This window comes from Megalops cyprinoides, chromosome 2, assembly GCF_013368585.1.
Source record: "Megalops cyprinoides isolate fMegCyp1 chromosome 2, fMegCyp1.pri, whole genome shotgun sequence".
Lineage (NCBI taxonomy): Eukaryota > Metazoa > Chordata > Actinopteri > Elopiformes > Megalopidae > Megalops > Megalops cyprinoides.
In genome coordinates, this window is record NC_050584.1 from 7,191,035 (window position 1) to 7,209,842 (window position 18,808).

The following is an 18,808-nucleotide window of genomic DNA, read 5'->3' on the forward strand; positions in this document are numbered from 1 at the left end:
GTTATGAACTACGGAAACTTTTTTTCCCAAAAAATGTCAAGTAATACTAATTTGTAAAGCAAAAGACTGTGCACTTGTTCTGCCACACTCAACAATAGAGTATAGAACATATGGGTATACAGTGTTCATTTAAAAGATTGTTCTCTCACATTTGAAATGGCCAAGACAAACCTCACTCATTTTGGATTTTTCATAATATATTTATTAATTCTTTCATGCATTTATTTTACAAATTCTTTTTCAGTCCACACTATATGTTCCAAAGAATCACATGGGTGGATAGATATTCCTTCTCTAAGTAGTACTGAAAACTTCTCAAAGTAATCTATGGCAAACTGCATAAACTTAGACATGTTTTTGCATGCTAACAGCACATTAACAAGTTATTAATGTAAAACAGGAGGGAGGAATACAATTACCTATATTTTGATTAAAAAAGATATAATATTTTGTCAAGAAAAAAATTTCCCAGAACCTAATCTACTTAATTCACTTTCTTTTTCAAATGTTAATATTAGATTGGCATACTTCCTCTTTGAGATGAATTCTAACAGAATTACAGGAGATGCAAGAAAAACATCAATAGATAATGCATATCAAGATCAAAACTTTAAGAGGTATGACCTTTTGAATGTACAGTAGATAATTCTTTGCAGGACCAGTCTATAATGAAAGATGTATATCAACAAGAATAAAAGAAAATGTGCACAATGGTTCAATTTATCAAATACATAGTATGCAGTTCAAACAATTATGTGTATACTACAGTGACAAGAATGATGTTTCAGTCACTGGTGCTGATATAGATGTCCAGTAAGTACCAAAAAACCTCTAAAACATTTTAAACATTTCAAACTGGCTGGTATTTCTCCACCCTCTCCAGTAGAGTCTCTGAATACCCTGGGGAATAGTACCTGAAAAGAGAAATAAGACTAATCTGATCAAGAAGCTACTACACACAATGGGATCAGAGTCTGCTGAATCATGGTTAAAAAAAATCATCACTAGTACTTAATGGAATGAAGAGAGAGAACAATTGTCAATCAAAGAGAATATGAGACAAAAAAACAATCAAAAGACTAGTGCTTTACATAATGTCAACATCTGTGTCTCCTCAGTGAAACTACTCTAAATGACTGATATCACTGGATCTGTAGCTAACAGGAAGACAGAGTGATGAAGCTGGTCCTCTGACCCTCCAGCACGCCAGCTATGCAATATGGATAATGTATAAGATGTACGCAGTGCAAGTCTCCCTAGATAAGGAGGTCCGCTCTGCAAATAAATAATTCAGTGTGATTTAATGAAAAATGAAAGGGCTCTCTACCTGACAATTTCCTCTGGGTAACAGTTGTTGATGGCGGTGATGTATTCCCAGAGCGCTGATCCAGGATCGGCCTTGATCTCCTGCACCTTCTTTAGTCCCCCGCTCGTGACGAACAGACGCCTGGCCTTGCTGTCGTGTGGCAGGACCTGCAGAGATGGGAGACGAAGGGGCAGTCATTCAGAACGGGGAACATGTAGAAGAGAATCTTACGCACAAACATTTCAGTCTCTCCCAGTGAAAATGGACGAGCGAACCAGCACGCATAATCCTCTGTTGTCTTTCTTCTGACCTTGCTGAACTGGCAGACAACATGTTTGAGGACGTTGCTGGGGGCTTCGTGTAGCAGGGGTTCCAGTGCAGGTAGGTAGGTGCACTTCTGAAGGATGCTCTTCAATGCCTTTTTAGCCTTTGAGAGAAAGAGGAAGGTGGGGACCCAAGACATTGAGTTCTTCAGTGGAATTATGCATTATGTGAAAGCCTGCATTATGTGAAATTTTCTTATTATTGAATTCTGAAACATCAGTTCATGCACCGTATCTCATATGTCACTAGTAAATAGGGTTGAGTACCGAAACCTGGTTTCTATACGACCGGTATCTACCGGACCAAATCGCAACACAGATTTTGGTCCCCCATTTCGGTGGGCTGAGCTGTCGATTGAAATATTTGCCCTCTGATGCTCCGAAATGGACGTTACAGTACTGTAATTGTTACTTAGTGTTGAATTATTGTAGTTTGGTTAGGTTTTATTTATTATGTGAATTTGTTGTGTTTTGTACTTATATACATTTATATATTTAAGAATACTTTAAACTGTTAACAGTTAACCCTTTCGCGTGTACGGTCACACCGGTGTGATTAGCCATTTAGCGCATATGCTAAAACCGCTGCGATTAGAACACTAAATTGGAAAAATTCTTGCTAATTTTAGCTTTGAGGAAACAGCAATTTAAGGTTTAAAAATACATCAAATACTAACTGAAAACTATGAGAAGCTTAATAACGCTAATGAAAACATAACGAACCATGTAACGTAAGGCGCGATACAAAGCATAAAAATAAGTTACGTGCAAAAGGGTTAATATATTGTTCAATTTCAAGGTTAAATTTGCCTTAGCAATAAAAAAAGCTGTTCTTTAATGTCGTCGACCGTCGTTTTGTGCTTTTTTTTACGTATCGGTTCAGGCACCATTTAGGCACCGGTTCCATTTTAAAAGTATCGCTTTAGCACCGGTATCAGAAAAAACCCAAACGATACCCAACCCTACTAGTAAGCGTGTAAGCTTGTAAGTCGCTTTGGATAAAATGTAAATGTAAATATAAATATCTATCTAGTCATCTTTGTAATTCAGTAAGTGTCTGACAAATAAATAAATTATGATTATAGTGTATAAATTAATGATAAAACAGGATAAAACAGGAAGTTGCTTTATAGGTGGTTTACCTATAAGATGCAGAAGAGCAGTGTTTGTGGAAGTGGTTCCAGACACAGTGACCTGTGCACCTTGTCCCTGTAGGCCTTTACCTTGACTTGTAGGTCCTCAGAGCTGTCTGTGTCCATGTAGAGCGCCAGCAGCTTGGGCAGGATGTTTGCAACGGCTACAGCACGTGCGTGCTCCGGCGTGTGCCTGCCTATCTGCCCGAACGCCCAGGCCGTGGCTGACTTGATATGCTCCTCCTGCTCCTCCGACAGGCAGATCGCCAACTGGGGCACACCCTGGGGGAGGGGAAAGAGGGAGGGGGAGAAAGGAAGGGAAGGAAGGGGAGGAATAATGAAAGGGGGGGGGGGGGGGTAAGCAATTGAGAAAGGGTAGAGGAGGAACAGAGGGAGGACGAAGTAAGAACGTGGATAACAGGGAATGTAGGAAAAGAGAAGGCAGAGAAGTGAAGTTAGGTTCAATGTATGGTAAAAAGCAGCAAAAAAAAAAAAAAACAGAAAAAGGAAAGGAGGTCCAGAAGAGTGAATTATTGATGAGGAGAGGCCATGGAGAAGACAGAGTAAATATATCTTCAATTTCCTTGTGACAGATTACGCAGCTTTGGCATCATAAATTTAACAGTAAAAGTTATGCTGATTGTAAACTGTTGAAAGAAATGTAAAATACATATTCCTACTTTGATAGCAGTAGTAAATCTTCCTCAAAGGGTTAAACACTCGCTCCACAGGCTCAACATAAAAACCGGGGTGTGAGTGCTTGTATGCCACGATCACCACTGTTGACACTTGAAAGAGTGGTAACAGATGTCTTCTGAATGGGACTTCCAAATTCTAATCCGCTATAATTCCAGTGGAAGACTTGCTGGAAAACGGAGCCAAACAATACACTTTTATGTGGTTTGTCAATTCTTTGTCATGTTCATTGGATTTTATAATTTTCATTTCGGTTAAGAATGCGTCACAGAAGTTATGGGGAACTTTACGAACTGATGGATTACTCAGGGAGACCAACTGACAGATACTCATGAACTATACGTTGCATTAATTATGAGAGACAAAAAGTACAAAAATGCCTCCACTCAACTTAAAAATGCATTGTTTTCTGAAAGCATCCTTGTTAATTGTTTGTGGCTCCTACAGTGCCTTCACATTACACTACATTACATTATTGGTATTTAGCAGACGCTCTTATCCAGAGCGACTTACCCAGTTTACAATTTTTTCATGTTACCCATTTATACAGCTGGATATTTACTGAGGCAATTGTGGGTTAAGTACCTTACCCAAGGGTTCAACAGCAGTGCCCTGCAGGGAATTGAACCGATAACCTTTTGGTTATGAGTCCTACTCCATACCACTATGCTACACTGCCACCATCTTGATTAAAACTGGACAGACATGAGACACTACAGATATAACTCTAATCTTGTGCAGAATCATTCTGATTACATGGGTTCTGAATTCAGTTTGTGGAGCACTTTTTTCAGATAGATGAAGCTCAACATTTGCACATATCCTACAGTACTGTGCATGTGCAAAACAACTTTAAGATGGAATTACCTCCTAATTGGACCAGGTATCATGCCAGTATTAATAAAGAATCTTCCACATAAGGTATTTAAGTCTGTATGCATATCTGTCTACATAAGATTCCCATTCCCCACCAAATGTTTTCTAGCCAGGTGAAAGTACAAGTTGACCAGGGTATTTAAGGACACTTTGACAGTACGCAGTGAGGAGTGGTGGACTTGACACCCGTGCAAGTCTGATTAAGAACTGAAACAGTGATGGCCTGAACCAAAACTTAAACTACACTCTGCCAACTAAGTACACTCTCAAAAGGCCTGTCATGCTGAAATGCACCCAGACACCTGCTTAAGAGACTTTTTAACATTGGCCAGTTCCAGGAGAAGGCTTCACATCAATCGACAGACTCGTCATGCTCAAACAAGCACTGCTAGTACTGAATGGGGGAAGGGGGCAGCGGGACCGGCGGACCTTGGACACGATGACCGCCATGGCCAGGTTCTCAGAGTGCGCCGCCACGTAGCCCAGCATCATGATCCCCGGCAGCCGCACGTGGCCCCGGCAGTCCCCGATGTAGTCAATGACAGCAGCCACGCCACCCGCGTTCACGATCAGCTGGGACAGCTGAGCACAGCATGCAGCCGCAACACGGAGACAGCCCACAGATGCAACACACCGGTGAACAGACGCAACAGCAACACATTAAGACAACATGTGGCAAAAACAGACAAAAGAAAACATCAGGGGTTAAAAGATGAAAGTATCTGTTTTTCTTACCTACATTACATTACATTCATTTATCAGAAGCTCTTATCCATAGCGACTTCCAGCACAAAAGAACAGAAATGTATCCATTCAGGGATAATGAGCAACAGAGTTAGACCAGGCTAATAACACTCCCAGAGCAGTAAGTGTGACCGTAACACTATTCAAGCCCTACCACAAGTTCACCTATGCAATCAGACTAGACAAGGGAAGCCGAGTATACTGCCATATATACCACTATGCCACTATACCACTATATACCACTATTTTAATTTGGTATTATTGTTGATGTTATTATTTGTTATTATTATTATAGAATGTTAAAAAAGAGCAATGCATCAACAAAATGTACAAGAAGCAACAGACGTGAATTTCAGTTTCAAATATCAATTTAAAAGCCACACAAAAATGCCAATGAAATGATTTTGAATGGAGGCATCTAATGTGACATCCCTATAGGGAGGGGACTGCTGGACATATGGAAGATGCTTTGTGAACAATGTCTTTATAGCTAAATTTTATTTTTGTGACCAGGAAACACTGACATGTGACAAGTTACAACATGATGATAAAAAATGGGTAAAATTCCTTTGGAGTCTCACTATAAGGGTATAAGAGCAGTGGCTCACCATGGGAATATAAGTCTGCAGCTTTCTGGCTAATAACAAAAACACTTACTGTAATGAATTAAATAATAATATAATGAATAATAATGCCATAGATGACTTAAAAAAGATTATAATGAGCATGTGAGACATCCACTTTGTGCATAAGCACAAATGCAGTGGCATAAATATAATGGCAATTCAAATTCAAAGGCAAAAAAACATCAAAATATGGTAACATTAACATATTATGGGACTTGTCTTTACAAAGACAGACAAGCTGCCCAAAAACACTCCTCTCTGAAGGGTAAGAAACCCAGAAAAGCTCCTGTTTGAAAACTTAGACTCCCAGAAAAACTCCTCTCTGAATGGTAAGATGCAAAGAAAGGCTAAACACTACAGGGACTAAGATACTAGATGATTCATGAACATAGTCAAAAGACATGAGCATAGCCTTATAAGATCAATTTGCCCGCCTTCCCTGCCTTTGTGTAAATACATGATGATCAAATGCCTTTGAATGGCTTCTTGTATTTCCTGGCAGCAGCAGTGTCGGTTAAATAAGCATTTACATATTAAATTGAAATGCACTATGCTCTTTTGGAAGCCTTTCAGCATTCTGGGACATTGCCTTCTTATGAATGGTGTTATTCCCTTGGCAACCTTCAAACAGTAAACACAAAAACAGCACTACAGGTGTAAAGAGCGCTACAAGTTAATTAGAGAGGAATCACCAATCAGCACCTCTATTTTCAGTTAGGCTACTAACGGTTTAGTATATGCTGCGACACAGACCGTGTCAACTAAAGCAGCCTGTGGGGAGGGGTTTACCTCAGGCGTGTGCTTAGCGATCTCTCGCATTAGCGTGGCGACGTTCTTCCTCACATACTCGTCCGGATCCTTCAGACAGCCCAGCACGGCGGGGAAGATCTCCGCCTCCACCACCATCTCAGCCAGGTCCACAGAGTGCTTGGAGATCTGGCTGAGGGCCGAGAAGACCTGCCGCTGCGGGAGGAGAAGGGAGAGGAGGCCCACCCGGAGATGTTACAGGCCACAGGGGGACACACACATGCCACCGCTTCTGCTCTCGGACCACGTCGCCTGAAAGGAGCGAGCGGGCCTCATACTCCGCGTCCAGTGATTGGGCCCGCGGGGGGTTGAATTAAACGAGCAGGATGGCTGCTCTCCAGGATTGGCCACCAATCATTTCCAGTAAGAGTATATATAATGGACTAAACAGGTTCGGTTTTCTTCTATGTTCTTAATGTCTGAATTGATCACGTGGAGTTGAGAATCTCTGGAAAAGGTATCATTTTTATAAAAAAAACTAACAAAAGATGAATTACACCCATCTATAACCATTTTAGGCAATGTAATGACAGGCAATACATTATCATACGGAGTTTTTAATGGTGACATATGATGTTAGTAATGCACTGCTTTGCTACTGTTCGTTCCCTGGCACAGGAGAGGAAGATCCGGAGGAGCAGGTGCAGGGCGCTCTGCATGGGGCTGAGTGAGGGCATCGGCCTCCGTACCTTCAGCTTGGCGTCAGGGTTCAGGATCATCTGCGCCAGGTGCGCAATGGCCCCAGCGTCCACCACAGTCTGGGCCAGCTCCGGGGAGTGCTTGGCAATGTCGCTGAGGCTGGAGGCAGCGATCCTCTTCAGGGCCACCTCAGGCTCCTGCACACACAGCACCAGCAGGGGCACCGCCCCTGCGTCCACCACAGCCTGGGACAACTCTGCGGATCACACGGTGAGAGCACAGGTCAGCCTGGCCGCAGCCTGGGACAACTCTGCGGATCACACGGTGAGAGCACAGGTCAGCCTGGCCGCAGCCTGGGACAACTCTGCGGATCACACGGTGAGAGCACAGGTCAGCCTGGCCGCAGCCTGGGACAACTCTGCGGATCACACGGTGAGAGCACAGGTCAGCCTGGCCGCAGCCTGGGACAACTCTGCGGATCACACGGTGAGAGCACAGGTCAGCCTGGCCGCAGCCTGGGGGGGGGCAGATCAGCCTGCCTGCAGGCAAGGAGGACAGAGGGGCACAGGAGAGATCAGGACATCTAGGATGAGCAGACATAAAGAAAACAGATCAGCCTGACCACAACCAGGTAGTACAGAGGGGGAAAGGAGAGATCAGCCTGCCTGTGTCCAGAGTGGGCGAAATGGGAGAGAAGGGATCTGACTGGCCGTGTCTGAGAGAGCCAGAGGAGGAGAAACCCACGGGAAGGCCCATCCTTCAGCTTGACATACATGGAGGAGTCAAACGGGGGTGGTGGGGAGGTGGGGGTGGTTAGTGAAAGGGAGTAAAAAAGAAGGAAAAAAAACATGCACGTGAGAGTAGAGGGGCTGGAAAGGTGAAGGGGGGTGGGGGGGTGGGGGGGGGGCTGACTTCCCATTCCTTCCATCTGCATTTCAAATCAGGCTCAGAAAAGCTGTGTGCCGCACAGGGGATCAGTCAGATGCTGGGGCGGACACAGGTCATTGGCTGGGTCCCATTAACATGCACACTTTACAGACAGACTGTGTGTGTATGGACGTGTGGCCATGTGTGTGTATGTGTTTACGTCTGTGCTATTACATGCACGTCCAAATGTAGGTGAGGGAAAGCGTGCATACCCTCCTACCATGTTGCCATTGTATACGTGTTGTGTGTTGGAATTCAGTTTTACATGTTCAGTCTGGGGGTTGCTTCAGGCTAATCTAAGAATAGAGCATTTTCTCTAAAAGCAACAATCCTGGGCCCATCTGACTGATTCCCCCTCATTAGGATGCATAATGGGTTTTCTGCAACGGGGTTTTCTGAAAGGCCAATTTACTTTGGAGATACTGCAATCCCATGTCACCAGCTGGCAGACAGCATCACAAAAAGAATTCTGATCAAATATTCCAAACCAGAGGATGAAGAGAGTGTTCCTGAAATAGTTGCATCAAAGTTATATAATACTGCAGTCAATGTTTTTGTTGAAATTGTGAAACCAACATCTTGTGAGATTCAACTGACATTTTTCTAAAATCACTATGACTATTCCAACAGTACATAAAGAGCATTAAGATGAACAATGTAAATTACAATTACACAATGGGACCTATTCACTTATTTCAGTTATGTAATGAACTATAACATATTCAGAGTTGTGTTGAGATTGCACCGTTGTACTCAAATAACCAACTAAAACATTTATACCTTTATAAGTTTTTAACTTATATGTTTGTCTCTACTATTCTACTATGAAGTTTGAAAGTGATCGTCCTAACACAAATTCTGAAACATGCAGTGTGGCTCCACTTCAGGGGTAATATACGGTAAGTTCATGTTGCTGTTGTGGATCACCGTCTGGCATTAGGTAAACAATAATGTAACGATTATATGTAACGACTCACAGTAATGCTCCTTTCACAGTTCATTGCTAGGCTCTAAGTTCACTTTCACATTACAGAATGTTGCTCTTGAAGATAAATATGCACAACATTTTTACTCTTAAATGTTTTTATTTTAGCACTGTTTTAAGTATTGAGGCCTATTTATTGTAATGTTGGCTGTTGTGTACTTGTTTTTTTTTTTTTTTTTTAATTGGCGCTCCAGTGATATGTGTTTCAATGTACCACACTATATCAGACTTGTTAGTCATTCTGGATAAGACTGTCCGCAAAATAAACAAATTATGATTACGATCGTGATTATGATCATCCAGAGAAACCATCCATGGAATGGGACTGCTTTTTGCATGCAACGTTTTTTTCATTATTTACTGTATTTTTTCCTTTCTTTTTTACTGCTGCATTAGTCCAAAACATTCAGCCACTCAATTTCTTCTCTTATACACTTCCTTATAACAACAGTGAAGGGGGTCTCCCCAAATTCAATCCATTCTTCCTCTCCAAGCCATGATGTTCCTTTCGCTTCCTAAACTGCCTGAGATTCAGCAGGGTCTCTGAGTGTGTCCGCAGTCTTACCTCCATTGTGGCGCGCAATGTAGCCGAGCGCCCAAGCGGCGGCCTCCTTAACCCCGGGGTCAAACTCCTCCAGAGAGATGACCAAAGCGTCTAGTGCCCCACAGTCTACCACAGCCTGGGCCAGCTCTGGAGAGTGCTTGGCCACCGCCCGCAACACAAACGCAGCCGCCTTCTTGTAGAAGCGCTATGGGGCAAGGAGAACAGGGACGAAAACACATGCAGACACACACGTACCATCATTATGGTGACCATAAGCATTATCAACATGCAACTAAAACATGACATCCCCGGTGAACAACTGTGTAACAAACCAGATATAAACTAAATGTAACAAAAAAGGACTTATAAAATTGGATTATGCATATCAGGCATGCCATTTTCAGAGGTGATGTATCATTGGATTATGCATATAAGGCATGCCATTTTCAGAGGTGATGTATCACTAAATAACTGCAAACGCTATTGGTAAACAGCACAAAAACAAACACTAATCTCAACTAATATACATGTTCATTATGCTGAATGAGTTCCCAGATATCCTCAGCCAGCTTCCCATCCAGTGCAATGTCAATGCATGTTTTCAGGTACATGAGGCATGAGCTAATTAGGAATGTTCCTGAGTTGAGCCATTTAGAGACTCTGTGAGTCCATGGGGAAGGTTTCCCACACCGTGTGCACTTAATCACGAGAGGGTCATGAATGTCTGACCAGTTTCTGGCTCCATCTCGCTCATCTCAAGGGGATGGATGCCGCTCGAGTGTTGCCTTACGATTCTGAGGAAGGCAGACCAGCTTCCACTGGCACAAAGTCAAGGGCTTAGTCAACCAGATGGGCCGTAATATGTAACTTTATAACCTGATTTACTCCAGTGGTTCCAGTTTCAACCCTTCCCAACCTGGGTCTTTAACATGGAGAGGCGTGGGAGTTTGAGAATGTGCTATCGGTATTAAGGATAGATCGTTGGTGCTTTGCGAGTGAAGTAAATCTAGGGGGACACCTTAGAAGGAACCTGCTAAAGAAACCGCTACGGCAAAGTAAGGTCAAAAGTAACATCTAGATTTGTTGTTAGAAACGATGAGTTATGGGGAAACAACACTGCAAATTCCCAGCTTGGTATAGTTTTCTTGGTAACTGATTTTAAGACAAAATTTTTTATTTTCAATTTTATATAATAATATGTAATATTAAATACAGGAACAAGCAGTGACCAAGCAGTGAGCAAAAAGCACTCCTACTGACTTCGGTGATGAATTACAAGTCACACGAGAACATGTAAAAGTATCAGCTAAAAGTATGCCATCATATCTGCAGATTAAACACGTAATGGGTCAACACCACCAATATTCAATATTCTCCCAAATACTGCCCAAAGCTGCTAATAGCAGATTTTCTGCAGGGACTATTCACCATGTTTTTATTGTTTCATGAATCAGCAGGCAAACAATGCCTGACTTCAAATGAGTTACCTTTAAACGTACGATAGCATCTTAGACTGTTTTACACACACAAATTTCCCGTGATCCATAATTATGAAGGCATTTTATGACCAAAGCAAATTTACTTGATCACGGTTAAAAAGGACATTAAATGACACATGAGAAGCTGTGCAAATATGTCAGAGATTTCTGGACTGAAAGTGTGAACTAGGCAGCCAGCTGATTCTTGTTTTATAACATAAAAAATAATAATACTTCTTAACAGAAGGAAAAAAAACAAAAACAATGAACTGAATTGACTATTTTAAAGAATTTATCTCTTGTATTGCGCATTTTATAGTGGTGTACCTCATGACAAACACATCGCTCATGGGGAAAACGAAGTGTGTTGCCTCAGTGCTCATTGGAAAGCAGCCATCAGATTGACGGCATCAGATTAAGAACAAACTCATAAAGCGGAGCCCCCAGCGAGAAGGAAAAACCTTGGGGGATACATTTCACTCGCTTGATAGCCAGCAGAAATGCAATCTTCATGGACAGGAATCCAGACCCAGACAGATCCAGCTAATTGCATGCGCAGCGAAATCCCCCAAAACCAAGCAAATGCCAGTGACCAGAAAAGTTGCCACTTGTGTGAAGTGTGTTCTTAAGACTCTGTAGTGTTTCAGTGACAGAGCACTATAAAATGCTTCTATTCAGGGGGCCAGAGCCGAAGCCTCAGCAGCACTGCTGAATGAGTGTGCACACAACATTCCCCTGTGTGCTTCATTGAGTCCAGGTGTAGGCCCAGAAAGGTTGCCAAGGGACCGAGCACCAGCCAAACCTTTTTTTTTTCCACATGTATTCAGTGTCGGGCTTGCTTATGTCCAGCAGCCCTTCCCAGTGCTCCACAACCATTTTATCTGCAGTCTGCGCCAGTCTCATGATAAGCTACAACTACAGACAGACCACAGTACAGTACTATTAACACAGTACAACAGCGTTAATATGTTTGAGAAAGGAGTATGAGCCAAAGAATTAAGTAATGGCAGTACTGAATTCATAATCCGTGGCAGAAGGCAAGCAATATGCACAAGAAATATATATACAACAAAAATACTAAAAATTTACAAAACAAACCCTCATTCATTAAAACACAAGCTTTCACAGCAAATCACAAAGCAGCAGCTCCCCTCTATTTCCACTGTTGCCTTGTAGTGATTTAAGATCATCTTTCTTTCTAAAACCATTCTAGTCCACTGGATTTTGGGTAAACGCATATTCACCAACTATCTCTTCTAGTTCTAGTGATTCTGTTCATGAATTACGTACTGTTGTCAGGGAGCCTTGCTAAAGATGAATGGCTTTTTGTTGGCAAAAGAAACATAATTGCTGCTTTGAAAAAAAAAAAACCCTGGCACAGTGACTGTTTTCTGCAGTTGCTCCCTTTATCAACATTTTCAGCTTTGAAACCACATGCTGTTATTTTTCTACATTCAGACTAGGGTTAGGGTTAGACATTCAGACACTCAGGCTTACGATCATACAGTGTACAGCATTAGGGTGCCCACACAGCCCACATAATTAGCTGAGCAACAATCCTTAGAGATAAATAAAATCTAATCTAATTATGTTAACCATTCTTTAGACCAGAATCACCATCATATGCAATATTTTGCCAGCTTTTAGAAAATCACAATTTGTTTTCAAATGAAATTATTTTTGCTACAAAATCCTGTGAAACATTTAGCTTTACCATTCAGGTCATTCAATTTCCATACTGAATACCATTAAAAATTCTGGCATAGTCAACTCAGTTTCATTCTCTGAGGACTGCAGCAGGTACAGACTTCTCTCCAGATAGGAACCAAACCACCTTGCGACCAACCATTGTCATAGAACAAATGAAAGTTGACAGTTGAAAAGTTAACAGTGGACAGTTAAGAATACACTTTCTTGTGCCTTTTTGCTATATACTAAGTTAAAGAAAAGAAACTATACAACATATTCAAATGTAAAAAGACAACAAAACATTGCAATATGTGACATGAAAGCTTATTAATTAAACTTATTAATGAAATGTTTACTTTTCCTCCGATTCACTGTTCAGAATTACAAGTTAAATTTTAAGATTTATTTTCTAGAACGCAAGCAAGCCAGTGACATATATCCTGAGGAAAAAAGATTTAAGACCATAGCCAGCTAAACTCAGCAGCATGGACTGCTGTATGTTTAGTTGCATCCTGAGTGTGACTGACTCGCCCAGACTGAGAATTTCAATTTCTCAAAATCTTTTGAAGGATTTAACAAGCATTTATCTCATAGCTCTGCCTCTCCTATAACAGAAGAGGCTGTGCTTCAAAGAATGCTCTGGGGTGCACTGTAGGCCTCCCCTTTTTCCTGGTTCTTTCTCCATCCCACCTTCAATATCACCATTGCTGGTAGCAACAGAAGGATAACAGTGGGTGGGCTTGAGTCTTTCATACCATGCTTCCTGTGAGGGTTCATTTGGTAAAAAAAAACAAAAGCATAAAATCAATACTGAAGATCAGGAAACATCAGCCGGCATGGCATTTTGCAGAAGCTGCAACTGGATGTAACACATTTCCAGTCACTGAAAAATTTCAGGCTGGCCACAACTCAGCTGCACGCACAAGTACATCCCACCTCCAGTCAGCCACATTTCCCTGCCATGAACTACACAAACAAAACACATGATTTTATTTCCATTCCAAGTCAGACTGGCTACACACCCACTACAATCTGATGAGGTCCAATTACCTCTGACATCTTTTCACAAATGCTACGGCCTGGAAAATATCCCCTCTCCTGAGCAGTACCCCGGGTTGGGTACAGACAGGGCAGCAGACATCTCACATGGTTCTTTGTATTGACATGGAAAAATAATCCCTTTCACCACGCCTGAGGCTTTAAATTTGTTTGTACGTTTCCTCAGTTGCATTTATTTAACACATGCTCACATCTCACAAGTGTCTCCTTGGCCACATTTGCACTTTTAACACTGGTTTGGCTTATTATCATTTTCCAACGACTTGGGAGTACCACGTACAGTGGTTACTGGGTTGTGGTTACTACAGTTTGGCTTGTGGGTTGAGTTACGGCATTAAAGCACACAGTAAAACAAGTTCTGTTGTTACAGGTAGGCAATAAAAACCTCAAGACTTGCCTGGTGAACACAAGATATTCTGCGTTAAATATAATACAGAAATGTATGATGGTAAAGATCAGGTAGGGTTGCATGTTTCACTTAATGCAAATTATCACAGGGGCCTGATGCATGTTTAGAAGTGGTTGGTTGTGTTCTGTATGTTCCGTTGTCTTTATAAGATGCACGTTTGTACTCTGACTTTGTATATACCGCTGGACAAGAGCTACAGAACATCTGCTACATAACCACATGTAAATGTAAATGTTATGAATCATGCCCATAGAAGTTATAAATAGAAATTATACAGATATGCATCATATCATACCCTATGTCTTCATGGAATCTATAATACCGAGTAAATGTCTTAAGACAATTGCATTTATACATTCAAACAGGGTATACCACTTTACATGCACAAAATAAGACTAACACCTAAAAAACATGAATAAATAAATGACAACAAATGGAAGTGCTGAGGTAGGGCCTCACTTTGGTTTCCTCAGATCATCTGAGGGGAAGAAAAAAAAAAAAAGAGTGCCTAGGCCCTAGGCCTACTTCAGTAACAAGCACCAAGTTCTCAGAACACAAAGGAGTCTTACGTTCTGTTCCGCCAAGGAGTACACAAGTTGTGGAAGAATGTCTCCCTTAACAACTGCCTCGGCCAGGTCATCGCTGTAGTTGGCAAGCCTCCCCAGCGCCAAAGCTGCTGTCTGCTGAATAGTTGGGACCACATCCAACAGAAGAGGCCTCAAAAGGGACATTACACCTAGAGTCAAAGAAAAGGTTTCATGTGCAAAAGAAAATGGGAGTAACAACTGAATGTCAACAAGAGAATATATTTCGATCTGTGAAGGTTTACAACAGCTACATGTGATTTCTTTACTGCATTAAAATGAATTTCACTAAGTGAGCCAAGAGGAGCGCAAGGAGTTGATAAAAACAACCACAAAAAATGTGTAATCTAGGAACTGACAGAAAGCGGAAATATCAGTATTTACATGCACTTCACAAGGGGTTATACAAAATGTTTTCTGGGATCGTATTGTTGTCATTTTAGTTGTCATTATCAATAATATTATACAGAATACATGAGCTGATTTAAATCAAAGCATCACTTACAGGGAGAATTTGCTCTCTCCATGCATTAATTCTAGCCAGAGTGAAATGGGGCATAAAGCAAGAAAACATCATTAATTAAACACTGATGACAATGAAAAAAGTTCTCTGTTGTAAGCATGTTGTCGCTGCAAATAGAAATGTGGCTCTTTGCCAAAGCCTCTGTTACATCCTCCTAATCACAACCATGTGCCACACTCAGAAGAGTGGAATCCACATTCAGGGCTGTAGCACCACATCCTGAGAGCTCCGAGCAGCACTACAATACACGCTCTCCACCTTTCTTTGCCATATTGTGCTGTTAATTACACTGAACCACATGCATGTTCAGAACATGAATTTTGGTCCTGATCATGCAATAGATTTTTCTAAAAAGATTTATTTTCAAATTGTGTAACTGTCACTGCAAAACAACCGATAGTGGCAGATTCTGAGGATAAAGCTGGGGCGGCAGTGTAGCATAGTGGTTAAGGAGCAGGACCCCTAACCGAAAGGTTGCTGGTTCGATCCCCTCTGGGACACTGCTGCTGTACCCTTGGGCATGGTACTTAACTCACAATTGCCTCAATAAATATCCAGCTGTATAAATGGGTAACATTGTAAAGAACTGTAACCTATGTAAGTCGCTTTGGATAAAAGCGTCTGCTAAATGAATAAATGTAAATGAGTAGTGGTTTGAGCTGCATTCTGCACCCTCCCCTTATCATCTACTTTATGCTGCGTACAGTATAAAGGTATACCAGTGATAGCAATAAGAATACGGCCTATTAAATGAGGAATACCTCAATTTAATAGGCCGTATCCTGCTTCAGGATAGGATACATGATTTTCCTGTTGAAAGCACTGTCATCCAATGAGGCTATCCTGTCCACTTACCTGCATTTTGTAAAGTTTCAAGATTCTGTGGTCTTGTTGCAAGCTCAGCAATTGACTGCACAAACTGTGTTCTGGATTTCTGATACTGTTCAAAAACTGAAAAGTAAAAAAAAGGATGTTATTTCACACATATATATATATATATAAAATACAAAGAATTATGGACAATTAGGAAGACCCCCTGCCTCATTCAAGCCCAATGTGTCTGCAATGGCAAGAAATAAAACATTTTACCTATAGAGTATTATTGTTGTATTTAATTCTGGGATACCATAATGTATTTTGTCATAGTGAATTAACAGTTTAACTGTTACTCATTGTGATTTAGTCATTTGTAGCTATGTTTACAGCTTGCTCTACAAACTGGCTATGCCGCCCGATAAGGGCATATGCTTGATGGTATTTACTATAACTTCTACTAGCTAACCTCTGCTAGCTTACCACTACGAATGATGATACTATAAATTCACTTTGCAATCTAGTAAAACTAGGCCTTTTGTTTTTAACAGTCATGCAACAATTGTAGATAATTAGAATAACACAAAATAATTTAGCTGCAACGAGTTACTTTATCTGGCATGTGTTTGACTTCCGGACCTGGCTAGTCTGGTTAGCTAGCTACCTACAAAAAGCTAGTTAGATAGAGAGGCATCCTAATATGTACAGTGCAAACATTTGTTAACAAACAGCTGGCTAGTTCATTTATTTATAAAATAAATTTATAATCAATTAATAACTATTCGTACTGACTTAACCCAGGCCAGCTATAAGAATGTGTTTGGTTTTGCACAGTGAATTTTACTTTGCAATTGTTAGGTGTGCTTCTTTGGTATTGATTGTCGTCCTTACCTTGTAAAACCTGCCGCTGACTCATAATTCAAAATTATTCCGCAGCCAGCAAACAAATAATCAAAATGTTAACAACTATAACGATGAGAAACGCCAATCAAGCTTAACTCCTAACCAGCCCAATGTCTCTATCACTAGCGTGCAACCTTTAGTTTGGGCTACAGAGTAACTGTTGTCCTGGTAACAAACCGGAAGTGAACGAAGAAACACTGTGTAGCGGCGCGGCTGCGGTGAAGTCATGCAAGTAATTTTTCAACGCTGCAGCCGGATGGCTGGCTTCGTAGTTTTAAAGTAGCCTCCTCACGTCGACTTTAAATCGAAACATCATATTCGAGGCTATTTGCAAGCACATCCAAAGCGCTTTTCTTAACTCAATTACGGAGACTTTTAAACATCAAAATATTTTTTTCTTAAGACGGCGAAAATTTTCACGTGGTGAGAGCAGGGCAGACTACAATGCAGGCTTGCTGTAGTGTTGCATACATGCATGGATATGTCAGGAAGAAATACGCGTGGAATTCTGCGGAATTAAATGTTGCTATGAACCGAATTTAGCCATCTTTCCCGTCTACGAGAAGACGAGTTTGTGCTCGGTGTGTGCGCACGCGCATGCAACACAGCACATATTAATTTATGAACCTTTTGGCTTTAATTTTTCAATTAACCCGTGTGCATGTTCACATACAAAAAGCGGTAGTTGATTGTTAATAAATGAATCTTTGTGCGTTACGCGAATGCGTACTTATATAATACAGTCGGATTGTATAAAGAAACACTAAATCCAGATCGCTTTCAAAAGTAGTGAAAAAGACAGTATTGAAGAAAATCAGAAAATGGGCGCTGAACGTTTGTTTAATGTAATTATGAACTGTTGAATGTAATTATCAACCGTTTTAAAGTACTGTCAGTATATATTATGTAGGCCTGTTTAATTAATCCACCAACGTAGTATCACACGCGGAGTCAATACAATTGACCAATTTGTTGCACGTTATAGTACCTCCGGCAGTTTTTAATAGATTTCAATCTTTTGCCTAATGTCTATATTAATAATTTGAATACTGTAAGACTATGACCTGACAATTTACAGCGCAGTTGAAACACAATGGCCTGTCGATAAACGCTGAGATTCATATGTCATTGTCTCATATTCATATGTTATGTCTGAAACTTTGAGCATGGAAAGCATGGAAACGAAAGTTTAATTGAGTAAACAAATAAATAAGGACTGGGGTGTTATCAGGTCACAACCGTTACATTTCCTGGGCCTTTTTCTTAGTAAATGATTAATAAGCATTACAAGTTAATTAATTACTTGCATACAGTATAAATTAAGTAGCATATAAGAATGATGTAATGATTGGTATCTTACTTTTATCTTATCTTATCATCGTATCTTATCTTCTATTTCTTTTTCTTATTGGATCGAGAAAGGAATACTCCACTGAATTTTCGAATGACACAATGTGGTCACTTCATGCGTTTGAACTGTGAACCAGCACACATTTTTCACCCAAGATAAACCATGTTTAGCCTTCTGTCACGGTACCCCCACGTCCCCAAGGACATATAGTTAGCATAAACTGGGTCTAGCGAATGGGTCCTAGCTCCTAGTATACATTGAGGCCGAGATTTAAGGGCAATATCGATTATAATTAAATATTAGGTCAATTGAATTACTCCACATTAATCCATCGGTGTATTTTCTTTAAGTCCGACATTGCAGGCCTTAGTGGCCAAACTTTTCATATGAAAA

At 40.9% G+C, this 18,808-nt stretch overlaps 1 protein-coding gene across 1 annotated transcript; it reads right to left on the reverse strand.

Annotated features, from left to right (window-relative positions):
• Nucleotides 1-850: 850 nt before the first annotated feature.
• On the reverse strand, nt 851-17,117 carry spag6 (sperm associated antigen 6). Its single transcript, XM_036522534.1, has 11 exons — nt 17,053-17,117; nt 16,204-16,299; nt 14,811-14,977; nt 9,628-9,811; nt 7,201-7,406; nt 6,494-6,667; nt 4,764-4,916; nt 2,853-3,044; nt 1,617-1,733; nt 1,328-1,473; nt 851-914 (listed from the first exon to the last, which is right to left on the reverse strand). Exons 1-11 carry the CDS (start codon nt 17,075-17,077, stop codon nt 851-853), a joined length of 1,524 nt encoding a protein of 507 aa, XP_036378427.1. The 5' UTR covers nt 17,078-17,117.
• Between the last annotated feature and the right edge of the window lie 1,691 nt (nt 17,118-18,808).

Bases quoted from the DNA above. Each gene is read 5' to 3' on its own strand.
- spag6 (XM_036522534.1), bottom strand. From the start codon at position 17,077: ATGAGTCAGCGGCAGGTTTTACAAG. The intron at 6,668-7,200 runs GTACGGAGGCCG...CTCCTCCCGCAG, and splicing joins ACCCTGACGCCAAGCTGAAG to CGGCAGGTCTTCTCGGCCCT. The intron at 3,045-4,763 runs GTCCGCCGGTCC...CCCCTCCCCCAG, and splicing joins TGGCGGTCATCGTGTCCAAG to GGTGTGCCCCAGTTGGCGAT.